Here is a 25,874-nt window from a genome sequence, read left to right as displayed (position 1 = left end):
ATCGACGCGCATGAAGAAATGCCCCCAAAAAATCGAAATTTTTTTGAAAACAAAGTTGCAAAATTTGTTGTTTTTTTGGGGGGGTTGGAAATCACTTAAAACATGTAGAAATGCAAAAAAAAATTCAAATATTTTTCAAATAAAATCGAAATTTTTTTTGGAAAAAAATTGCAAAATATATATATATATATTTTTCTTTGGACCAAGTCCAAAATCTAATGGCATGATCCTTGGACCATACCTAATCCTCCCACCAAGTTTCGTCAAAATCCGTCCAGCAGTTTTTCCGTAATACTGTTCACAAACAAACAGACGGGTGAAAACAGTAACCTCCATCCATCTTCGATGGTGGAGGTTAATTGGAGGGGGAGCACTCGGTAGAGTGCAAAACCTCCGCTGCCAATACTGCTGGGTCACTTAAGTGAACCTGATATCCTATTCATTCAATTTGACATCAACAGTGCTCACAGAGTTATAGTTTGCAACTTTCCCTTTTACTTTTAACTTTTACATACTCAATTCATTCGTCATAACTAGATTCCTTGGACAGAAATTTATTTTACGTGGATATATCCCTGAACCTGAAGTTCCAAAATCAGCCGCAATTATAATTTTGGCATGTTTTTTTTTTTTTTTGGAAATCACTTATAACATGTAGAAATGCAAAAAAAATCGGAATTTTGTTGAAAAAAATTTGCAATTTGTTTTTTCTTGAACAATTTTTTTTGGGGGGTGGGGGGGGGGGTTGGAAATCACTGAAAACATGTAGAAATGCAAAAAAAAGAAATCGAAATTTTGTTGAAAAAAAAGTTGCAAAAAATTTTTTTTCTCCAACAATTTCTTTTGGGGGGGGGGTTGGAAATCACTTAAAACATGTAGAAATGCAAAATAAAAATAAAAAAATTCAAATTGGCCGCCATAGCGGCCATATTGGATTTTGGACCAAGTCCAAAATCTAATGGCATGATCCTTGGACCAGACCTTAACCCCCCCCACCAAGTTTCCTCGAAATCTGTTGAGTTTTTCCGTAATACTGTTCACAAACAAACAGAAAGGGGTGAAATCAGTAACCTCCATCCATCTTTGATGGCAGAGGTTAATAACACATAATGTTGAATTTGGAAAGACCATGAAAAATAAGAGCATAAATAGAAGTTTATCATTTCATTTCTGCTCAACAAAGACACTTATACCAAGAACCAATTTTCAATTTATTCCTTGTGAATATACTTGATGGAAATGTATGTTATAAGAAAATTAAGTTATTCCCTGAAGTCGAACATGGGCAAATATTCGTTGGTTCGCTCTTTGAGTGGAATGAAAATATGAAAGGGAAGAAGTGCTTTAATCAGCAAGTCTCAATCTTTCATAGTCTCAATTTTACATTTGCTTGTATGGGAGGGAAGGGGATAGGTTGAGATAGGCCCCACCCCTCACGCTGCCTTCCCTTGCCCCACTCCTCAGGCTGCCGTCCCTTGCTCCCCCTCCTTCCTCACCCCCATTTCATCACTCCCTCAACCCTCTGCTCCCCCCACCCCTAAATATTCCCATTAGCGAAGCGACGGGTTTTATTTGCTAGTTTAATAAATAAACGACTGATGGGACAAGAAAACCGAACAGATTCTTGAGACAGTAGCACTGAAATCTTGGAATATGTACCCTATGTAAATATAATTGTAAACACTTATTTGTCTTTAACACGGTTCTTCCACAGATGCCAACCCTCCCGATTTCATCGGGAGGCTTCCGAAAATTCACCCAAACTCCCGCCCTTACGATCACTATCCTTATCCTCCCGAAATTTTGATATTTTTGCACTGTTCACTAATCAGAATGTACTAGTATGAGAATTGAATGAAAAGCATCGTCTGCTACGTATAGCATGTGGTAACTCCATAACGTTCGCTGCTACCAAATTGTACGTAAAAAATTGCAAATTCAAATGAGGAGCAGCGGAATATTGGGTCTGGATCTCGCTTATGTGATCATGCACTGAGATTTAGTGCATGCGGTATGTATGCACAGTGTATATGCATGCGATACGCTCACTGCATACAGCTGGGCCCCGTACCAGCCCAGCGGTCGTGACCACCGTGCGGTGTTTAACAGCCGCTAGAGTTCTACGAGTCGCGCTGCAGCTGTGGAACATCGACTTCGAAGTTACCGATGCTTCAAGCCCTCGATGTTGATTACGAAATGGCAGAAAAGAAGCTTACGAAGACCAAGAAATGGTCTCAGAAGTACAAGACCGAATACAGTCTCCAATACCCGTGTATTCGAAAGTCTGAAAGAGGAATTCATCATGCGTATTGTACAGTATGCAGCGTTGATATTTCAGTTGAGCACGGAGGTCGCGATGATATTCGGAAGCACGTTGGAAGCAAACGGCACACAGACATTGCAAAGGAGAGATCTTCGAGCACGAGTACCGGTACACTTCTGAATTATTTCACCAAACAAGGGACAAGCGAGGAAGAGGATGTTACCCGAGCGGAACTTCTCTTTAGTGGATTTATTGTGGAACATAACTTTCCCATATCAGTCTCAGATCATGCTGGACCTCTATTTCAAAAGATGTTTCCAGATTCAAAAGTTGCTTCAAAGTATGGATATGCAAGAACAAAAACTTCAGCAATAATTGGTGAGTTGTCAAATGTTACTGCTTCATCTATTGCCGATATTGCTAGACTAGCTCCATTTAGCCTAGCTACAGACGGTAGCAATGACAGTGGTGAGGCCCAGCTATATCCTGTCCTGATTTCGTACTATGACAACAGTGCTGGGATTGTGAAGCAAGGTTTGCTAAGTTTGCCTGCGTGCAAACAAGATTCTACTGGAGAAAACATTTTCAAACTGCTTGATCATGAGTTCAGTGACAGGAAAATTCCGTGGGGAAATTGTGTTTCCTTTTGCGCTGATAATGCCTCTGTCATGGTGGGCAAGCACAAAGGAGTCGCTGCTTATATCCACAAACAATATCCAGAGTGCTACATCATGGGATGCCCTTGTCATATGATGCACAATACGGCCAAGAAGGCGGCTCAGGCCTTACCCATTGAATTAGATGACTTTCTCATCGATATTTACTACTACTTGGACAAAAGTAGTAAACGCGTCAAAGGAGTGAAAGCACTGCAAGAACTCTGTGATGCCCCGACACACAAGATTCTGAAGCATGTCGCAACAAGGTGGCTGTCCCTTGGTCAGTGCCTAGACAGGCTGATTGAACAGTGGGAGCCACTTCGCCTCTTCTTCAAAGAAGAAGTACGAAGAAAAATGCAACCAACTGTAGCCAAGACTCTAACAACGAGCAAGAAGGACGGCACTGTATCTACTGCCAGTACTGGCACTGCAGGATCAAGCACTAGTGGAGCAGCATTCACCACTACCACTGCAGTATCTGCTGCGAAGAAGACAGCAGGGACAGCACCAAAACCAATGCTGAGAGCAGGTAGCATCACCGGCCCTTCATCACGTTCATCTACAAAGCAGATCCCTTCAGAGTCGAGAAAGACTGTGATAGTCCCATCTACAGGCAAAGAAGGACCCAAGTTAAGTTCTGCTTTTGCCAAATCACTTGATAGAAGCTCAGCAAAACCTTCGAATCAGAGGTCTTCTTCCTTGGCTGCACCTACCTCAAGCTCTCTCCTCAAACGTAAAATTGGATCTGGTACTACGAGTCTGACCTCTTCTGCTGGCAGTAAACGCAAGTGTGATCGCCCTGCGGCTAAGTGTACTACGAGTTCTACAACTAAAAGCGCATCTTCCTCAAACACTGTGCAGGAATCTAGAGAAAAACGTGTCAACAGGATGTTCTTGTCTCCACAAACAAAACTCTATTGTTTCTTCCTTCGATATGCTAACAAGCTTTTTGAGAAGGGGAATCTTCTGCTCCAAAGAGACGAACCCTGTATTCATCTCCTGCACGGAGAATTGAATGGTCTTCTGAAAGATATCTTCGTACGGTTTTTGAAACCATCGGTGTCATCGGTTGCTCTGGTAAATGTACCCTTCCCTGACAGAAATCATCAGAAGAATGATGAGGACCTCATGATTGGGAACGATGCCAAACTGTATATAAGGGAACAAAGGAGTCTCAAGAAATCCACCTTCACTCTGAGTGAGTCAGACATCCAAGGTTTCTTCAGTGCAGTTCGCTCATATTATGTGAAAGCCTGCAATTACATCTTCAAAACCTGGCCGCTAGATGATGAATTAGCCAAGCATGCTCAGGTGCTGGATGTTAAGCTACACCAAGAAGTGGGGTTTGACTGTGTGGAGTTTTTCATCAAGAAATTCCCCTGTCTGTTCAGTGGCGGTGATAGTGACATAGACAGTCTTGAGAGTGAATTCGCTCACTACCAGGCAGACGCCTCCATAGCTACAATTGCTACTGAGACAGTGAGAGTGGATGAGCAGTGGCATCGGATTTCACAGTTCACAGATCCCTGCACTGGTGCCAAGAAGTATCCTAATTTGAGCAAAGTGATGAAGGGAATCTTGGTCATTCCTCATTCGAACGCATCATGTGAGCGGGCACTCAGTCTTGTACGGAAGAATCATACTGAATTTCGTCCCAATTTGAGTGTCAAAACCCTGGAAGCTCTCTTAATTGAAAAACTAGCTCATAGCACCCCTTGCTACCAGAGAGAATACAGCAAAGACATAATCAGAAGGGCTAAAAGAGCCACACAGCTGTCACTCAGCAAAGCTGCCATGGAAAAAGCAAGCAGCAGTAGTACCAGCCAGTAAGGTAAGAAAAATATTGCTTCTTTTGTGCTTTTTGTTAATCTTTGATTGTCCCCTAACTTACTAATATTAGCATACATGTAACATTAAAAAGTGCACAATTTTCCCCTTTTTTGTTCAAAAAGTGGGAATTCTTAACATGTTAAATGCTCCAAAATAGGGCTCAGAGGGCACTAGAGAGCGTCTAGAACCCCAGAGCTTCCAGGGCCCTAAGGCGGGCCCTGGACCCCGCCGCAAGGGTCGAGCGCTCCGCGCTCGAGATGTGCGCTTGGCGCACATTATTTGGTGTCTGTTGCAAATCCTCCCTAATTCTGATTTCCAAAAGTTGGCATCTCTGTTCTTCTGGAAGGCAAAAGCCTCCATGAGGCTGACTTAACAGGATCGCTTCATCTTGTGTTCACTTCACTTGATGGCGGCGTGGGAAATTCTGGCAATTTCCGGAACATCCAGGCTGACTTGGGTAAGGCTTCTGATTGTACAAGTTGACGTTTGGGACTCACCACAATGATAATGAAACGGTGTCGGACACAGACGATTGAGAAAAGGGATGTTCTGGATTATTGTCGACTTTATTTTGATGGGGCTTTCAAGTAAATCGTATAGCTGGTGCACTCCCACATAGTGTTCTATTTTCAGTCAAAGTTGCCAGTCTCATGTGAAAACGTGGCGGGTAAAAAGACCGGCGACCAGCACCTAAATACATCCGTGCATATTTGCCAAGCCTTCGGCTTTGGCCCTGTTTAAAAGTGAGTAAAATATTTGTGGCATGTTTCTCATGATGCTGATAGGTTGTTCGCTCTGCGGTGACCAGTGGTGCGGGCTCCACCACGTCCGGCGTGGTGTCCGGAAGCCTTGGAACCAGGGAGATGCATTACATTCTGCGTGTGCTGGGCCCAGCTGCTTGCCGCCATCCTGATATCTTTGTGGAGGTTGCTAAGAGCTGCATGCGTATTGCATTGCCAGCTCCACGTGGTAACGGCTCTGGTGGGCGTTTTGGCATATGCCTTTTCTTTATTTCTGTGCTTTTCGTTTTTTGTTGGATTAATGGGTGCAAACTGCATTGTTATGAGCTTTGTTATTTTGCTCAGTAATAAAATTAATGACAAAATAGCACCCATTCCATGTAAATGGTAGGTCCATTGCTTTACTTTTGTCTTCTGTATTTTGTAATGTATCAGGTCTGGACCCTTTATTGATATTGAAACAATAATTTGCTGATTGAAAATGTTTTGTGAGTTGGGGGTCTTGTTTTGTGTCCTTTTTATTGTGTGCACGCATCAGCATCTGATGATGATGCTGAAAACCTCCGCATCAAGGGACCGAATGCTGTGCAGCTACTTAAGACCACACCAGTGAAGCCAACACCACAGCCACAAGTGTCGGATGCAATTCGAGATGTTCTTCATGACCTACTGAATGCCCTGGCAGCTCTACATGCCACAGATGAGGGTATGTGATTGCCTCCTGCATGCATCTCCTGTTGTACCCTCAAAAATCATGTTACTATTTTGCTGCATGATGGAATAATTGTATTATTTTTGTTATTGCTCAGGTGACAAACAAGATAACAAAGCTGGAGGCCCTGGGAACATGACACAAGAGCTGAGCCACCTTTTGCGTGATCTGGGTGATGACATAGATCAACAGTTTCGCACTGGACCCCTCGCAACCACTGATTATGAGCAGCCAACATCATTTGGGCTCAATGTGAGCACAAGTTTGATTTCTGCTTTTACTCTTGAATTTCTAAAAAAAAAAAATTCTCGAACCCCCCCCCCCCCCCCCCAAAAAAAGAAACCTCCACTGTCAAGATAACTGGAGCTTTCTGTGTTTTTTGTATTTAAAAAAATTATTATTTTTAAAAGTCTCCACTGACGAAATCGCCAGAGGCATTATGTTTTTGGGTTGTCCGTTCGTACATCTCTGCTAATTTTCTGTTTTCTCTGCAACCTCTAATCCGATTGACACAATTTTCACCATAGGTGCTGACTTCTCATGCATGTTTTAATGATAATTATGATGTCATATGTCGTGATTATTATGATGTCATATGTCTCTTTCATGCACAGATTTATCCCCTCTCATCTTCATTTGTCCGACCCTTTCGCCCATGGTTCACTGAAGCTTGTGGCGAGGCAGTTGTCCTGAAACAACTTGCCTTTGCCTCATGGAAAGCAAATCCAGCTGAGGGTAATCTCAGTTCCTTCCATAAAGCTCAGAACAAGTGTGTATCTACCCTCAGGAGAGCCAGAAAACAACGTCTTTCTAATCTCATGTCTGAACTCTCAAACTTCTCTCCCTCCTCCAAGTCTTGGTGGCATCTAATTAAATCTGTTTCTGATGTATGTTCCCCCTCCATTCCCTCCCTTACCTCAAATGGCCGGACTGCTGAGACCGCACGTGAAAAGGCTGAATGCCTAAACTCCGTGTTTGCATCTAAATCATTGATTTCAGACCAGGTCACTCAACCCTGGATATGCTACTTCTGCTCTCCCAACAATACATGGTGGTCCTCATTGCCAGACAAGAAATCAGAGCCATATCCCTCGACATATCGTGTGCTTTTCATACAGTCTGCAACCCAGCCCTGCTCACCAAACGCTCTTCCTGTGGTATCCAAGGCCATCTCCACTTGTGGCACGCAGACTTCCTCTCCTGTCGCAGCCAACGTGCGGCTCTAAATGGAGTTCTCTCATCCCCTCTTCCTGTCCATGCTGGAGTTCCTTTAGGCAGCGTTCTCGGCCCTGTTCTTTTTCTGGTTTTCATAAATGATCTCTCTGACTCTCTGGAAAATCGTCTTTATCTTTGCTGATGACTCCACCCTCTGCCGTACTATCTGTCATCCCACAGACCGGCAAGCAGCAGCTTCTTCGCTCTCTGCAAATCTGGATAAAATCACAAACTGGTCCAACACGTGGAACATATCTTTCAATCCAGACAAATCTCACACTCTCACTATGTCTTTCCGAAAGGACTATTTGGAACCCCCCCTCCCCCCACCCCATCTACTTTCTCAATAATCCTCTGGATGAAGTCCTTTGATTCAAGTGTCGAGGTTCACTATCTGCCATGATCTTTTCTGGGAAAGCCACATTTCCAACCTGTTCTCCAAAGCCAGTCACCGACTGGGCATCCTCCGTTATGCAGTCCTTATTTGGCCCACCTAAGCTTCTGACCACATACAAAGCTTTCCTCCTCAGCCTAATGGAGTACCCTTCTCCTCTCTGGACTGGTGCTCCTGCCTCTCACCTTTCTTGGCTTCATGCTGTGGAAACCAAGGCATTTCGGATCATTGGTATCTCCTGTGGTGAGGCTGAGTCTTTGGGCCTCTCACTCTCACCGCAGGCAGGTCGGTGATCTTTCTGTCTTCCGGTCTCGCCCCCCTAATTTCTTCTGTCCAGTCTCGGCCACCCCCCCCCGCTTTGTCTGCGATTATGTCCCCACCATATTTCTGCAGGTCGCTTAATGTCTGCCAGCAACCCACTTTTGGTAAAACTACCAAAATCACGAATCCCTGCTCACCTTCACTCTTTCATTCTATATTTTTCCTGCCTTTAGAATAAACTCCCACACTCTCTTCAATCCCATTCTTCCCTCCAGGTCTTCAAAACAGCTGTTCACCACCACCTATCTTCCCCCATCCAAAACCATGATATTTTCTACCCCCTTTAATCCACCCCAATCCCAACTTCAAATTCCCTGCTTTCCTTCCTGAAAGACCCTGTGGTGTCCATCTCGTTTCCTCCGTGTTCCCCGCCCCATCCTTCTCCCTTCCACAGATCTCATGTCTCTCTTCCCCACTGTTTTGTCCTTCTCTCTCCCACCACTCTTGTCTCCTGCCCCCCTCCCCCCTTGATGTCCATTGTGTGTTAGCTTTCATATGAGCCTCGACAATGTCTACAAAAAAAAACAAATAATATAAGTTTCAAATGGAACACCTCGCCACCATTAGAGCATTTAAATTGCATCATATGTGGCAATACATGTTAATTGCAGCTCCCAGCTTGCTGGCTCGATGATGGACGCCATTTGCATTTTTCTTACTCCTTCACTACCCCATTTGGAATTCCGTGTGGGCATGGGCAACTTGTATATGTAATGGAACATGTTTGCTTCATCTTCAACATATCAATGAATATCTTTCTTGGAGGCATACAATATGAATGAGACTGCAAAGGACAGACAACTGAAAAACCTCAAATCTGAAATGTGGAGATCACCTTTGGTGTCCAAGGCATAATTATAACTTTTGGCAGATATTTGTTAAAAGTAGATGCATGGGGCTGCAAAGACCATTCTTAAATATGTTCACGATCTCAGGAAATGTTGTATTTCCATATGCTCCAAGCAGTTGGGTTAATATTCCAGGTGCATGCATGTACTGTGCATGTCCAACATACTCCTGTAATAGTTTAAAGTTAGTTATTGTAGCTTTCAGTGTAATTTGTTATTAAACATGACCATACACATATCTCATGCCATACAATTCAATTTTTTAAAACCTTTTTGTCTTCAAGGCTTTGGTATTTTCATCTGAAGGAAATTCAATGGATGGCACTCAGACTGGTGCTGCTGCACAAGCTGACAGTAAGATGTTTTTTGCATTGTACTTCCTGTTTCCCATCATTTATAAAAGTTTTTTAAATGAGCTTGGTGCTCATAAGGCATTGGATTATGTCAAGTGGCTTGCTCATTGTGATTAAATGCCGATGTACCAACGTGGAAATTGTTGAACACATTTTATGCTGATTTCCTTCAAGGTGCAGCATCCAGTGAAGACAAGGAGAGTGGTAAGGATCGTGGAGCAGATCAAGGTGGGGATGAGCTTAAGGCCAAAGCAAAGGCTTTGGCAGCACCACTCATGACCAAGTCTGCCATTTTACGGCTGCTCGCTGAGCTTGTTCGCTCGTATGCTGGCTGTGCCTCTCTTATCGTCGCCTACAATTACACAGCTGGCCAATCGCCCCTCATCAAGGAAGTAAATTATACATGCACATAAACTTCGTCATAGGATTTAAAAGCCTCCTTTTTTCTGTTAACTTCAAACCCGAGAATAAACGAATCCTTCATCACATTGTAAAGGAACCTAAATTTCCATCATTCAAATGTGATCCGCTATCACAGATTATATAAATGAAGCAAAGTATGGCAGGGGTAAATCACCATATCTCTGGCTTGCTTGACTCTATATTGCACATGCATACATGGAAAAATGTCGTCATCGTTATTATTATTTTGTATACAGTCTCGGCTTGTGGAAGAGCGAGTGCACTGAACAGATCAGAATGTAACAGTGCAAGGACAAAAACCATTCGAGAGAGGGGGGGGGCAAGAAAGGATGGATACAGAAGGGGAAAACTGGTTATTTGGAAGAGGAGGATGGCTTGGGGTGAGTTGGGTTAATGAGGGTAGAAAATCTCATGATCTGAGATGGGGATTAACAGCTGTCTTGAAGAATAATGAGATTGAAGATAATGTGGAAGTTTGTTCCACAGGTGGGGGAAAAAGTAGAATAAATGAGTGGAGTTGAGCAGTGATACTGGATTGAGGTAGTTTCACCAGAAGGGGGTTTATTCTGGACAGTGTGCACCCTGAAGCAACCTTGGGGGAGAGGAGGGGGTCGGTCAGGTGGGGGACAAAGCATGGAAAGAGCAGAGGTTGCAAAACCAGAAAGGAGGAGGTGGAAGATCGAGAGACCACTGACCTGTCTGCAATGGGAAAGTGATGAGCCGATGGACTCTGCTTCCTCGCGGGAGATTCCAATAATCATGAAAGCTTAGCTTTCCACGGCGTCAAGCTGAGCAAGGTGTGAGGCAGTGGAGCCAGCCCAAAGAGGAGAGCAGTATTCCATCAAGCTGTGGATGAAGGCCTTGTAGGTGGCGAGGAGTTCAGGCATGTTAAAGCCGCTGTCACACCTTGACGATTCAGCCAGCGTATGCCGATTTATGAAATATTTGTCTAAAACGCTGGCACACGTCGAATACGTTATTGGTACGTTTTGTATACGCTAAGAGCAAGCTGAAAAACACTGCCATAAGTCGTAGTACGCTGGCTTTAAACGTTGTACTTTTGGGTTGACCTCAAATTTTTGCATGCTTGAAATTTTACGACGTATGCCGGCGTATGACTCGCACGTTCCGCTACGCTGGCCATAAGTTGTAGGCACGTTATGCGATCGTTGACACGCGTTGACACACGTTACTTTTAAGTTACTCATAAGTCGAAACACGTCGAGGTAATGTTTAGCGTACCCGAAACTTATTTCTAACCTATGAGTAACGTTTTGTAAGCACGCTACACGAATGTTGTTCACACTTCGCAACACGTTCCTTGAAAAAGACGAAGACATATTTGACGTCTTCAGGATGACAACAGAACTTAATGAACGCGTTTCTAACTTGCAGATACCGTATAATGGCGTATTTGGCAGCGATTAGGGGAATTGGTATATAAAAAGGGCTTCACAGGAGAACCCATCTTTTTTTAGACTTCGTGGTGAGTACATGTCCATGTCATTCCGAGAGATGGAGGATACGGCAAGGCTGAGACGACAATACCTACCTGTCCTCCAACATGAACATGACCTCATCGAGTTGACACTGCACCAGTTGCGTGCCAATAGAGCCGGGAGAAGAAGACGTGAACGGAGGAGAAGGAACTGGGTCAGACCATGGATCGGGAGGCGACGCCATTGCGGCATATATCACCAGCTCATGGTGGAACTCCGGAACGAGGACCATGCATCCTTCATCAACTTCCTGCGAATGCCCCCAGCGATGTTCGACGAGCTGCTAGCCAGAGTGTGTCCAAGGATAACCAAGCATTATTATTAAATCATTTCAATAGTCCAGTGGAAGCGATTTCACTCATTCAATGGAAACGATTTCAATTGCCAAGCACCAGCGTCCAAAAACAATAGGCGAGTGACAGCCATTTATTAAAAGTGAAGTTGCAGCCTCTGAAAAGAAAACCTCACGTTATCGTCGACGATACGCTGCCACGCTATGCATACGTTAGACTATCGTTGGGCATAGGTTGTGGACGCCTAAAACACGCTAATAATAAGTTATCGAAGCGTTCTGTGTTCATTACTAGTACATTATGCATTTGTCCAAGTCGTTTTGAATACTTTTAAAACAAACAAAAAAATAGTTCATCGTGGGAATGAGAAAAAAAAAATTAGCCAAAAAGAACATCGAACAATGGTGCAAAGTAGTCTCCTATTCGTGGACGCAACGAGGATCCATCATCACCCAGACCCTCCCCATCACACTCACCTACCACTACTGACATGGACTTACTACTACGACTACTACTACTACTACTACTACTACTACTACTACTACTACTACTACTACTGATACTACTGACATTGACATCTACTCAACATGGAGTCTGGACCGCTGACCAGTTCCTCTTGTGAAGCCCATTTGTATATACCAATTCCCATAAACGCTGCCAAATCGCCATTATACAGGAGATGTAAGTTAGAAACACCTTGAATAAGTTCTGTGGTCGTCTTGAAGACGTCAATCAAATTCCTCCACATACGACAATGTGCGTTTGAGATACGTTACACATAGGTTCAAAGCACGTTACTCATAGGTTAAAAATTAAGTTTCGGGTATGCTAAACATTACCTCGACGTGTTTCGACTTATGAGTAATTTACAAGTAACGTGTGTCAACGATCGCGGAGCGTGCAGAGAACTTATGCCAGCATATGCTGAACTTGTGAGCCATACGTCGAGTACGTCGTAAAATTTTCAGCATGCTTGAAATTTCACGATGTACTAGACGTACCATGGAATATGACAGCGTACTTCCTCGTTTTTCAGCGTGCTCCTAACGTATGCACAACTTACCCATACCGTATTCGACGTGTGCCAGCGTTTTACACACATTTTTCATAGGTCGGCATACGCTGGCTAAATCGTCAAGGTGTGACTGCGATGTTGACACTTCCAATTTTCAGGCGGTTATGATTTAAATGGGCGTGCGGCAGCCTTTTAACAGGCTATGCCACGTGATCGTCGGTGATACGTGCAGCGCGCTATGCCGAAGTTAAACTATCGTTGGGCATAGGTTGTGAACGCCGACAACAGGCTAAGCATTCGTTGGTATAAGTTATCTACAACACAACGAAACGTTCTGTGCCCGTTACTAATATGTTATGCATACGACCAACACGTTATGAATACGACCAAAACTTAAAAAAAAAAAACCTCAAAACTTCAGCGTACGCCAACGTTTTGCATACATTTTTATACGTTGCCATTGCTGGCTAAAACGTCAGGGTGTGACAGCGCCTTAAAGAAGGACTTTGAACAATGGAGGATGCCCAGTCGGCGACGAGCTTTCGAGGCCAACTTTGAAATGTGCAGCATTTGATTGAAAGGATGGTGGAAAGCTTAAATATATAAATGTACTAATTTCTTCTGTAGTTTGTGTGATTGACATCCATCCTTCCTTGCCAGAGTTTTATCTTTCCTTTTTGAGGCCCCATTGATGTAAGGTACTGCAGATTTCCCATTGCACTTCTGCAAATTTTGCTCATGCTCGGAGTACCAAAATAGTGTTACGATTTCCGTTTGGAGTATATGCATTTTGATTACTCACATTGGTCACTTCCACATTCAAACCTTTTGAGTGATTTCACTTGAGGAATTTTTTTTTCTGACAATCAAATCAAATTTTTGAAACTTCATTTCGTTTGTGGATTGTTCTTTTGCCCAATATTTCAAGCGATTGCTCTCAAATATTAGACCACTTGTTGGCTGCATGGGCCATTCAACTTTATAACCTCTTTGCTCTTTTATTCTGTCTGTGACAGCTGACACTTCACTTTAAGCTATTGACAATTATTCCCCACCTCACCTCCCCTCAAAAATAGAATGCTGTAACTCTCTCATGCTGGAGCATTCCAATATGTTGGTGGAAATGCCTATGATGTACTCGATTTGAGCTTTGAGGTAAGTTTTCAGTGGAGTTGAACTTCTGTTTGTTTTTCCATTCCTATGTGATTCAGGAATGCAGCATGTTAGCTTTCGTGCTGGATTGCCTGCTGCCACAGACACAGGTCGTGGGTGACAAAGATTCGCCTGCTCTTGCACGGCTGTTCCTTGCTTCTGTAGCTGCGGCTAACCAGTGTACAGATGCTCAGCTGGCGCTGGTCACAGAGGTGAAAGCGGCATTGGGACGTGCTCTCTCCCTGTCTGAAAGCACAGAGAAGCATGCCAGGTCTGTTGAATGGACAGATTAACTTTGGAACAGCTGATATTGGGTACAACCAAAGTGTTTTTCTTTTTTATAATGGTGACACAAATTTGTGGTTCCTGCAGACTTCAAGCAGTTATGTGCATCATAAGCACCATTATGGAGTCTTGCCCAACAAGTCCCACCTTCTGCAGTGGTCCTGTTCTCAAAGCCCAGCAAAATGGTGTCAACAACATGATTCGTCTTTTCTTAAAGAAAGGGCTCGTCAGTGATCTGGCACGGGTACCTCACAGTCTAGATCTCTCCAGGTGCATTAGTTTGGTAAAGTTCAATATTGAGGGTGGAAATAAAGGCTGCAATCTAAACTTGCTTGGAAAAAGAAAAAGAAAAAAAAAGAGTACTTGTCCCAAGTCTGGGACTTCAATTTTTGATTCGCTGCAAGTTTTATGGAAGTTTTGGTCTTTTGTTTTCACAATTCCACCACAGTCCCAACATGGCAAACACTGTGAATGCAGCATTGAAACCATTAGAGACACTGTCGCGTATTGTAAACCAGCCCAGCAGTTTGTTTGGTGGAAAAAGCACCGGCAGCAAAGGGAAAAATGAAGCAGAAGCTGGAAGTAATGCAGCTGACCCAAACAGCAACACGCAAGAGCTTGGTCAGTTGTTCATGAATGTTGATGCCTCATGAAAGTTTCCATTGTTTCCTCCACAATTGTTTTTTTATTTTTTTTATTTGAAGGCAATGTATTCTTGATTTTCCACTTGTATTTTTTTTGCAGCAGCTTGGGTTCATGACACTTTGTGCATTAAAACAAATTCCATGGTGTTTGGGGAATTCGAGAATTTATACATTTAAAATGGAGAACATGAGTAAATTTGACGGTGAACAAATTCCCGCTGATACTTGTGAAGACTTACAAAATTCTGAGTTGATATTTTATTAAAGGATGACGGTCAAGCCCAATGTGCCAAAGATGTATGGCTTGATCTTGCATTCTCTCTCAGCAGGCGATCCATGTGAGACCGAGGCTCAAGAGGAGGAAGCAGGACCTGTTGTCAGTGCTGATGCTGATCTTATGGAAGCTGAAACTGATGCCGATGTTGAGGAAGGCATGACTGGTGCAAGGGCAAATCACAGACAAGAGATGCAGGTGTGATTTTTGTTCAACTTCTTGTATTTTAGAGGTATGTCCAATCCAGCCAGGGTGATCTCATTGGGCCACACTGTTGTTTGAGCTTCTAACCCATGGCTTGCAGGTTGAAAATGAATTGGAGGATCTCATTGGGGAGCTCCTTGATCGTGACGACATGAACAATGTCACACCCGAGATCCTTGCCGAAGCCTGTATCATCCGAAGAGGTGGGTCTGGAGGGAAATGCTGCTTTTCCCCACATTTTCATAATCGATCTGCTTTGGCACATGGACTTGTGTTTCAATTAGCAAGCTGGCTATGTGGATTAATCTTTGTTCGCTTTTATAGCAGAAAGCTGAAACAAACGTTCCTTGCAAAGCATCACGTACTGTCATTGTTTGGCAGGTCAAACAGATGCCGATCATGTGCCTGAGCATGATGCACAGGAGGATGTACTTATGGACGTTGCACCATCCACTCAAGCTTCAGCACGCTCGAGCACACGGCAAGGTTAGTTAATTATATTTTCTGTGCCACGACAACCACATTTTCAGCGCGTAATTTTATCTGAGTAATATTCTTTATTTTCAAACTCCACTTTAAAATTGCTGCCGTGAAGCTCTTGTCACACTTTACAGGTTGTAACAAAATTCTGGAATCAGAGGTGAATTGTGAATTTGTATAACAAAATTCTGGAAGCAAAGGCTGTTATTGGAGCAAATGTTCATCTCTCTCTCTCTCTCTCTCTCTCTCTCTCTCTCTCTCTCTCTCTCTCTCTCGCTCTCTCGCTCTCTCGCTCTCTCGCTCTCTCGCTCTCTCGCTCTCTCGCTCTCTCGCTCTCTCGCTCTCTCGCTCTCTCGCTCTCTCGCTCTCTCGCTCTCCCGCTCTCCCTCCCGTTCTCCCTCCCGTTCTCCCTCCCGTTCTCCCTCCCGTTCTCCCTCCCGTTCTCCCTCCCGTTCTCCCTCCCGTTCTCCCTCCCGTTCTCCCTCCCGTTCTCCCTCCCGTTCTCCCTCCCGTTCTCCCTCCCGTTCTCCCTCCCGTTCTCCCTCCCGTTCTCCCTCCCGTTCTCCCTCCCGTTCTCCCTCCCGTTCTCCCTCCCGTTCTCCCTCCCGTTCTCCCTCCCGTTCTCCCTCCCGTTCTCCCTCCCGTTCTCCCTCCCGTTCTCCCTCCCCCTCCCCCTCCCGTTCCCCCTCCCCTTCTCCCTCCCGTTCTCCCTCCCCTTCTCCCTCCCGTTCTCCCTCCCGTTCTCCCTCCCGTTCTCCCTCCCGTTCTCCCTCCCGTTCTCCCTCCCGTTCTCCCTCCCGTTCTCCCTCCCGTTCTCCCTCCCGTTCTCCCTCCCGTTCTCCCTCCCGTTCTCCCTCCCGTTCTCCCTCCCGTTCTCCTCCGTTCTCCCTCCCGTTCTCCCTCCCGTTCTCCCTCCCGTTCTCCCTCCCGTTCTCCCTCCCGTTCTCCCTCCCGTTCTCCCTCCCGTTCTCCCTCCCGTTCTCCCTCCCGTTCTCCCTCCCGTTCTCCCTCCCGTTCTCCCTCCCGTTCTCCCTCCGTTCTCCCTCCCGTTCTCCCTCCCGTTCTCCCTCCCGTTCTCCCTCCCGTTCTCCCTCCCGTTCTCCCTCCCGTTCTCCCTCCCGTTCTCCCTCCCGTTCTCCCTCCCGTTCTCCCTCCCGTTCTCCCTCCCGTTCTCCCTCCCGTTCTCCCTCCCGTTCTCCCTCCCGTTCTCCCTCCCGTTCTCCCTCCCGTTCTCCCTCCCGTTCTCCCTCCCGTTCTCCCTCCCGTTCTCCCTCCCGTTCTCCCTCCCGTTCTCCCTCCCGTTCTCCCTCCCGTTCTCCTCCCGTTCTCCCTCCCGTTCTCCCTCCCGTTCTCCCTCCCGTTCTCCCTCCCGTTCTCCCTCCCGTTCTCCCTCCCGTTCTCCCTCCCCGTTCTCCCTCCCGTTCTCCCTCCCGTTCTCCCTCCCGTTCTCCCTCCCGTTCTCCCTCCCGTTCTCCCTCCCGTTCTCCCTCCCGTTCTCCCTCCCGTTCTCCCTCCCGTTCTCCCTCCCGTTCTCCCTCCCGTTCTCCCTCCCGTTCTCCCTCCCGTTCTCCCTCCCGTTCTCCCTCCCGTTCTCCCTCCCGTTCTCCCTCCCGTTCTCCCTCCCCTTCTCCCTCCCGTTCTCCCTCCCGTTCTCCCTCCCGTTCTCCCTCCCGTTCTCCCCCCCGTTCTCCCTCCCGTTCTCCCTCCCGTTCTCCCTCTCCCGTTCTCCCTCCCGTTCTCCCTCCCGTTCTCCCTCCCGTTCTCCCTCCCGTTCTCCCTCCCGTTCTCCCTCCCGTTCTCCCTCCCGTTCTCCCTCCCGTTCTCCCTCCCGTTCTCCCTCCCGTTCTCCCTCCCGTTCTCCCTCCCGTTCTCCCTCCCGTTCTCCCTCCCGTTCTCCCTCCCGTTCTCCCTCCCGTTCTCCCTCCCGTTCTCCCTCCCGTTCTCCCTCCCGTTCTCCCTCCCGTTCTCCCTCCGTTCTCCCTCCCGTTCTCCCTCCCGTTCTCCCTCCCGTTCTCCCTCCCGTTCTCCCTCCCGTTCTCCCTCCCGTTCTCCCTCCCGTTCTCCCTCCCGTTCTCCCTCCCGTTCTCCCTCCCGTTCTCCCTCCCGTTCTCCCTCCCGTTCTCCCTCCCGTTCTCCCTCCCGTTCTCCCTCCCGTTCTCCCTCCCGTTCTCCCTCCCGTTCTCCCTCCCGTTCTCCCTCCCGTTCTCCCTCCCGTTCTCCCTCCCGTTCTCCCTCCCGTTCTCCCTCCCGTTCTCCCTCCCGTTCTCCCTCCCGTTCTCCCTCCCGTTCTCCCTCCCGCTCCCCCTCCCTCTCTCCCTCCCGTTCTCCCTCCCGTCCTCCCCCCCGTTCTCCCTCCCGTTCTCCCTCCCGTTCTCCCTCCCGTTCTCCCTCCCGTTCTCCCTCCCGTTCTCCCTCCCGTTCTCCCTCCCGTTCTCCCTCCCGTTCTCCCTCCCGTTCTCCCTCCCGTTCTCCCTCCCGTTCTCCCTCCCGTTCTCCCTCCCGTTCTCCCTCCCGTTCTCCCTCCCGTTCTCCCTCCCGTTCTCCCTCCCGTTCTCCCTCCCGTTCTCCCTCCCGTTCTCCCTCCCGTTCTCCCTCCCGTTCTCCCTCCCGTTCTCCCTCCCGTTCTCCCTCCCGTTCTCCCTCCCGTTCTCCCTCCCGTTCTCCCTCCCGTTCTCCCTCCCGTTCTCCCTCCCGTTCTCCCTCCCGTTCTCCCTCCCGTTCTCCCTCCCGTTCTCCCTCCCGTTCTCCCTCCCGTTCTCCCTCCCGTTCTCCCTCCCGTTCTCCCTCCCGTTCTCCCTCCCGTTCTCCCTCCCGTTCTCCCTCCCGTTCTCCCTCCCGTTCTCCCTCCCGTTCTCCCTCCCGTTCTCCCTCCCGTTCTCCCTCCCGTTCTCCCTCCCGTTCTCCCTCCCGTTCTCCCTCCCGTTCTCCCTCCCGTTCTCCCTCCCGTTCTCCCTCCCGTTCTCCCTCCCGTTCTCCCTCCCGTTCTCCCTCCCTCTCCCCCTCCCGTTCTCCCTCCCGTTCTCCCTCCCGTTCTCCCTCCCGTTCTCCCTCCCGTTCTCCCTCCCGTTCTCCCTCCCGTTCTCCCTCCCGTTCTCCCTCCCGTTCTCCCTCCCGTTCTCCCTCCCGTTCTCCCTCCCGTTCTCCCTCCCGTTCTCCCTCCCGTTCTCCCTCCCGTTCCCCCTCCCGTTCTCCCTCCCGTTCTCCCTCCCGTTCTCCCTCCCGTTCTCCCTCCCGTTCTCCCTCCCGTTCTCCCTCCCGTTCTCCCTCCCGTTCTCCCTCCCGTTCTCCCTCCCGTTCTCCCTCCCGTTCTCCCTCCCGTTCTCCCTCCCGTTCTCCTCCCGTTCTCCCTCCCGTTCTCCCTCCCGTTCTCCCTCCCGTTCTCCCTCCCGTTCTCCCTCCCGTTCTCCCTCCCGTTCTCCCTCCCGTTCTCCCTCCCGTTCTCCCTCCCGTTCTCCCTCCCGTTCTCCCTCCCGTTCTCCCTCCCGTTCTCCCTCCCGTTCTCCCTCCCGTTCTCCCTCCCGTTCTCCCTCCCGTTCTCCCTCCCGTTCTCCCTCCCGTTCTCCCTCCCGTTCTCCCTCCCGTTCTCCCTCCCGTTCTCCCTCCCGTTCTCCCTCCCGTTCTCCCTCCCGTTCTCCCTCCCGTTCTCCCTCCCGTTCTCCCTCCCGTTCTCCCTCCCGTTCTCCCTCCCGTTCTCCCTCCCCGTTCTCCCTCCCGTTCTCCCTCCCGTTCTCCCTCCCGTTCTCCCTCCCGTTCTCCCTCCCGTTCTCCCTCTCCCGTTCTCCCTCCCGTTCTCCCTCCCGTTCTCCCTCCCGTTCTCCCTCCCGTTCTCCCTCCCGTTCTCCCTCCCGTTCTCCCTCCCGTTCTCCCTCCCGTTCTCCCTCCCGTTCTCCCTCTCCCTCTCCCTCCCTCCCGTTCTCCCTCCCGTTCTCCCTCCCTCTCCCTCTCCCTCTCCCTCTCCCTCTCCCTCTCCCTCTCCCTCTCCCTCTCCCTCCCTCTCCCTCCCTCTCCCTCTCCCTCTCCCTCTCCCTCTCCCTCTCCCTCTCCCTCTCCTCTCCCTCTCCCTCTCCTCTCCTCTCTCTCTCTCTCTCTCTCTCTCTCTCTCTCTCTCTCTCTCTCTCTCTCTCTCTCTCTCTCTCTCTCTCTCTCTCTCTCTCTCTCTCTCTCTCTCTCTCTCTCTCTCTCTCTCTCTCTCTCTCTCTCTCTCTCTCTCTCTCTCTCTCTCTCTCTGACTTCACATGACAGAGGATGCCCAGTCAGCAATTGGATTTGTCGGCCAGCTTGGAAATGTGGCTTTCCCAGAAATGATCGTGACAGATAGTGAGGCCCAAAAGCTTGAATGAAAGGACTTCTTCAAGAGGATTGTTGAGAAAGTAGATGGGGTGGGTGTTCCAGATGGTCCTTTCGGAGAGACATCGTGACAGTATGAGATTTGTCATGCTTGAAAGAGATGTTCCACGTGTTGGACCAGCTTGTGATTTTATCCAGATCTGCAGAGAGTGAAGAGGCTGCTGCTTGCCGGTATGAGGGATGACAGATGGTACTGCAAAGAGATAAAGAGGATTTTCCAGAGAGTCAGAGAGATCATTGATGAAAACCAGAAAAAGAACAGGGCCCAGAACATTACCTTGAAGAACTCCAGCCTGGACAGGAAGAGGGGATGAGAGAACTCCATTAAGGGCCACAGGTTGGCTGCGACAGGAGAGGAAGTCTGTGAGCCATGAGTGGAGATGTTTTTGGATACCATCGGAAGAGAGTTTTTGGTATGCAGGGCAGGGGGTCAAATCGTATTGAAGGCACGCCATATGTCGAGGGAGATGGCTCTGATTTAATATCTCGCATTGGGGATCTTCATCCATTGTTGGAAGAGCAAACAGCATATCCAGGGTTGAGTGACCTCGTCTGAATCCAAATGGATGATTTGAAATCAAGCCATTGGAGAAGAAGAAGGATTTAATGTCTGAAGTGATGATGGATTCCGTAACCTTGCTGATGATTGGGAGAAGGCTGATTGGTCTGTAGTTGCACAGATCTGTTTTGCAGCTTTTTTATGCAGAGCAGTAATGTTTGCTGATTTCCAAGCAGATGGCAGAGGACCGTGAGCAAGAGCAGCAGATCAGGTTTTTAGGACACGTGGGCTGCTGCCATCTGGACCGGTTGCAGAATCTGAGTCGAGGTTTGACACGAAGCTTGTCAGGGCAAAAGGACACAGAGTCCAGGAACAGCTGGGGACGGTGACGACAGAGAGCGAAGGGTTTGGGGGCACAAAATTTAGAAACAATCACGGAGTTTAGGCATTTAGCCTTTTCACGTGCAGCGTCAGCTGTGCTACCATTTTAGATAAGGGAGGGATGGATTGGAAACATACGCCAGAAACAGACTTAACTAGAGGGGGAGCACTCGGTGGAGTGCAAAACCTCCGCTGCCAATACTGCTGGGTCACTCAAGTGAACCTGACATCCTATTCATTCAATTTGACATCAACAGTGCTCACAGAGTTATAGTTTGCAACTTTCCCTTTTACTTTTAACTTTTACATATTCAATTCATTCGTCATAACTCGATTCCTTGAGACAGAAATTGATTTTACGTGGGTATATCCACCTGAAGTGCCAAAATCAGCCGCAATTATTATTTTGGCATGTTTTTTGTTGGAAATCACTTATAACATGGATAAATGCAAAAAAAAAATCAATTTTGTTGAAAAAACAGTTGCAAAAATTTTTTTTTCTCTGTAACAATTTTTTTTTGGTGGGGGGGAGGGGGTTGGAAATCACTTAAAACATGTAAAAATGCAAAAAAAAAAAAAAAAATTCAAATATTTTTTCAAAATGGCCACCATAGCGGCCATATTGTATTTTGGACCCAAGTCCAAAATCTAATGGCATGATCCTTGGACCATACCTCATCCCCCCACCAAGTTTCGTCGAAATCCGTCGAGGAGTTTTTCCGGAATACTGTTCACAAACAGAAAGGGGTGAAAACTGTAACCTCCGATCTTCGATGGCGGAGGTTAACTTGTCGCCGCCAGGATTTGGAGGACGGAGACAGGTTTGAGAGTTCAGACTTGAGATTTGAAAGATGTTGTTTTCTGGCTCTCCTGTGGGTAGATACACACTTGTCCCGAGCTTTGTGGAAGGAACTGAGATTGCTTTCAGTTGGATTAGCTTTCCATGAAGCGAAGGTAAGTTGTTTCAGGCCAACTGCCTTGCCACAATTTCAGTGTACGATGTGCGGGACAAAAGGTCGGACAACTGAAGACGAGATGGGATAAATCGTTGCATGAGAGAGCAAGATTCTTTGAAAGAATTCCCAGGATGAGTTGATGTCAGAGGAAGTAGAGGTTGAAGACCAGTCTAGAAGTTTGATATCTGGTGAAGTCCCTGCCAGTCGGCCTGAGTGAAATGCCAGACTCGACGGTGCTTAGGTGGTTCTCGAATAACAGTCAGAGAGATGTATACTTTGACAAGGATGTGGTCAAATGAGCCGATTGGAGCAGAGGAAGAACAGCAGATATTTTCGGGGAATTCGTAAAAATCAGATCCAGAAGAGATGGAGTACCATTGCTTGAGATCCAGGTTGGGAAGTTGACAGATTGTGTCAGTCCCAATGAGTCACAGAAGTCCTTTGCTGAAGTGCCATGGCAGGTACTCACACCTCGCCAACTGGCATGGCGACAATTGAAGTCACCACATATGAGAAAGAGAGAGTTGGGATGAGAGAATAGAAGTTGGTCGATGTTTTCGGAGAGTGAGATGTAAATGGAGTCTTCACTGTTTGGTGGACGGTGCAACATACACATAAACACGAGGTGAGAGTGGAGGGGAATCCGTAACCAGAGGTATTCCTGGGGGTGTGTGGGGGAGAGAGGGCAGTGCATGGCGAGTGAGGAATTGAGTCTTTGATGAAGAGAGCAACTCCTCCACCAGGACGAGGCTCAGGTCTGTCAAACCGGAGGAGGGAGTAACCAGGGAGAGATACTCGGGAGTCGGTGACATCTTGAAGGAGGAAAGTTTCTGTTAAGCAGATTGTCTGGTTTGTCAGTGGCAACCTGTATGGAAAGATGTCAGGTTTCAGCTAAGGCCACAGATGTTTGTCTCCACACGCATCTGGGCTGCGTTTGTCTCTGGACGCATCCAAGTTCCCTTCCCCCACCCCTCTTATTCCCCCTCCCTCCTTTTGTATTCCCATCAATGAAGTAACGGGTGGTATTTGCTTGTGATCAATAAATTTGTTAATCAATCCATGAACCTCGACTATATATACAAAAAAAAATATACGTTGAAATCTCTGGAAAATTGTACCAGTTATGGTAAAATGGTCATGTGTTTTTTTGTTAATTACGTCACAATCCTCCAAAAATAGGTCTCAAGAACACTTCAATTATCAGGTGCACAACTTCAGTTTGGGTCCACCATTACCATGATAGAACATCTTGGAAGGCTAAGCGGTCTTTTCAATTCCGCATTGGTAAAATTGATTAATGAGAATTTTTTTTTTAATTCATTACATCCCTGGTTCTTATTTTGTGTTGAGCCTCTTCCTGTTTGTCTCGAAGATCCTGAAGATGAAGACAATACCCAAGAAGAGGAGGAAGACAGTAGTGGCAGCAATGATGATGATGATGATGACAGCCATGTAGGTGAGGAAGATGAGGAGGATGAGCAGGTACCCCTGGATCAGGTAGGACATAGCTGTGCCTTTTCTGTTGGAGAATCCATACTCCTTTTACACTTACATTTTGCTCATTCTTCACAGTTTTTCATTTTTGTGCTTTGAATACCTTCCTGTTTTTTAATTTTATTTTATTTTTTAATTCCTTCGACTCAAGTTCTCATTAATGAGCTGGCAATGTCATCGGCATTAATTCTATCATTCAGGCCCTGTCACACCTTGACGTTTTTCGCCAGCGTATGCCGACGTATGAAAAAATTGTCTAAAACGCTGGCGTACGTCGAATACGTTATGGGTAAGTTTGGTATACGTTAAGAGCACGCTGGCATACGTCATAGTATGCCGAGCTCGTCGACAAATTTTAAGCATGCTCAAATTTTTTCCACGTTTGCCAGCATATAACTCACACATTCCGCATACGCTGGCCATAAGTTGTAGGCACGTTATGCGATCGTTGACACACGTCGACGCACGTTACTTGGAAGTTACTCATAAGTCGAAACGCGTCGAGGTAATGTTTAGCGTACCCGAAACTTATTTCTAACCTATGAGTAACGTGCTTTAAACCTGTGTAACGTATCTCCAATGCATATTGACGTATGTAGATGTATTTGATTGACGTCTTCCGGACGACCACAGAACTTGCTGAACGTGTTTCTAATTTCCAGCTACCATATAATGGCGTATTGGCAGTGTTTAGGGGAATTGTTGTTTAGGGAAGTGTTTAGGGAAACTTCCAGTTCCGGGTTTGGAACGACATGAGGTCTCCTTCGGGGCTCCCTGCTGACGTTCTCAAAGTTAAGTTTCCGGTCGTTAGTTGTCCCGTTTTAACTGTTTAATTTTCTCACCTACATGTTACTGTGTGTTCCTAGTTCGGTTTTGTTTCAAAAATCGTGCTATTTTGTGAGTATTTTTGTCGACGTTCTTACCTGGTGTTTGAGGCCTAGGTCTTGGCCGTGGCTTGAGGCCTACCGGTTCCACTCGGTGTTTGATCGTTTTTTTTTTTGTTTGTTTGTTTTTTTTTTGTTTTTTCTCCCCATTACCTTCAATTTCTATCCTCCCCATTACCTTCAATTTTCATCCTCCCCACTTTCCAAACATCCCCCATTCTCCCAACTAATCTCTTTCTTATCTCAAAAAAAAAAAAAATACACAACAACAACAACACGCTCACCTTCTCCCGATTCTGCTTCTTCTTCTTCCTCTTAACTTCCTTCTCGTCTTCTTCCTCGATTTTTTTTTTTTCCCTACACTTCCATGACCTAATCTGTTGAACTCTCTCAAACATTAATATTAACAACAAAAACGATCTTATAATGCTTCATCTTCCTCTCTCACACATGTGGTACTCTTTACTGTTTCATAATGCACGACTCTTCTGCTATTTTAACAGACTGCTCTCATTTCGAGCTCTCCTTCATTCCTTGCCTAAAAAAATCGAACTATTACAGCGCTTCTTCTCTCCATTCTCTGAATTCGCCTTCATTGCATCCATCAAGAATTGTGCTAAATCGCATCTCTGACCTAAAACTTTTAAAAACCACAGTTTGCCATGGATGTTCGCTTTCCATCAACCGATTCTTTTTTTCCAACTTCAGTGCCAACTCACCCCCTCACCCCTCACTCTCACTCTCAAAGCAACCATCCCACTCTTCTCCCTCCAAGCCTCCCTCTCACCTCTCTCAAAAATTCCCCCCTACCTTCTCCCATCATTCATCCTCCTCACTCATCCTTCTCAAAGTTGCCCCCCCTCTCATCCACCAAGCTGCCTCGCTCCACTGCCCTCTCCCCCCCCTCTCTTCACTCCAGCTCCGCAAATCCTCAACTGGCTTCTTGCTTGACTCTTGTCCCCCCTCTCCACCAGCACCACAGAGCCTTTTCTCCTCCTCATTCGGCCCCTCCCCTCGCTATTCTGCAATACCCCACACTCTTTCAACAACCCTCCTTACCTCCCCCCCTCGTCTCTTGTCCTACCCTCCCCCTCCCCCTCCACCTCCTGCACCCAAAGCCTCCTCCCCTACCTCTTCATTAAAAGTGTGGACCTCAAATATCTGGGGCCTTTGCTCAAACCTTTCAGATCTTTCCATACAGGTTGCCACTGACAAACCAGACATAATCTGCCTAACAGAAACTTTCCTCTCCCAAGACGTGTCTGACTCCCAAGTATCTCTCCCCGGTTACTCCCTCTTACGGTATGACAGACCTGAGCCTCGTCCTGGTGGAGGTGTTGCTCTCTTCATCAAAGACTCTATTCCTCACTCTCCATGCACTGCTTTCACTCCCCCACACCCCCAGGAAGACCTCTGGCTTCGGCTTCCCCTCCACTCCCACCTCATGTATATATGTGTACTGAACCGTCCACCGAACAGTGATGACTCCATTTACACCTCACTATCCGAAAATATGGACCATCTTTTATCTTCTCATCCAAACTCTCTCTTCCTCTTATGTGGTGACTTCAATTGTCATCACGCCAGTTGGCAAGGTGTGGGTACCTCTATCACCTGCCATGGCACCTCAGCAAAAGCTTTCTGCGACTCATTAGGACTGACTCAATCGGTCAACTTCCCGACCCGGATCTCAACCAATGGTACTCCAT

At 47.2% G+C, this 25,874-nt stretch overlaps 1 protein-coding gene across 11 annotated transcripts in view; it reads left to right on the top strand.

Annotated features, from left to right (window-relative positions):
* The window catches only part of HUWE1 (HECT, UBA and WWE domain containing E3 ubiquitin protein ligase 1), a 428,879-nt gene that overhangs the window by 188,565 nt on the left and 214,440 nt on the right, over window positions 1-25,874 (top strand). For 8 of the 11 annotated variants that reach the window (XM_085898280.1, XM_085898284.1, XM_085898279.1 and 5 more), the window contains 12 exons: window positions 5,538-5,733; window positions 6,031-6,198; window positions 6,302-6,456; window positions 9,267-9,336; window positions 9,510-9,727; window positions 13,777-13,988; window positions 14,090-14,272; window positions 14,451-14,623; window positions 14,973-15,118; window positions 15,225-15,327; window positions 15,506-15,610; window positions 23,160-23,284. In XM_085898280.1, coding sequence (XP_085754406.1) covers window positions 5,538-5,733; window positions 6,031-6,198; window positions 6,302-6,456; window positions 9,267-9,336; window positions 9,510-9,727; window positions 13,777-13,988; window positions 14,090-14,272; window positions 14,451-14,623; window positions 14,973-15,118; window positions 15,225-15,327; window positions 15,506-15,610; window positions 23,160-23,284 — 1,854 coding nt within the window. The remainder of the gene's footprint in view (window positions 1-5,537; window positions 5,734-6,030; window positions 6,199-6,301; window positions 6,457-9,266; window positions 9,337-9,509; window positions 9,728-13,776; window positions 13,989-14,089; window positions 14,273-14,450; window positions 14,624-14,972; window positions 15,119-15,224; window positions 15,328-15,505; window positions 15,611-23,159; window positions 23,285-25,874) is intronic. The other 3 variants (XM_085898286.1, XM_085898278.1, XM_085898285.1) reach the window with 1 other exon arrangement.

This window comes from Eptatretus burgeri, chromosome 10, assembly GCF_056783735.1.
Source record: "Eptatretus burgeri isolate ZD-2024b chromosome 10, Ebu_testis_v1, whole genome shotgun sequence".
NCBI lineage: Eukaryota > Metazoa > Chordata > Myxini > Myxiniformes > Myxinidae > Eptatretus > Eptatretus burgeri.
Note: the sequence above shows the minus strand (reverse complement) of the source record. Positions and strands in the feature narration are given on the sequence as shown.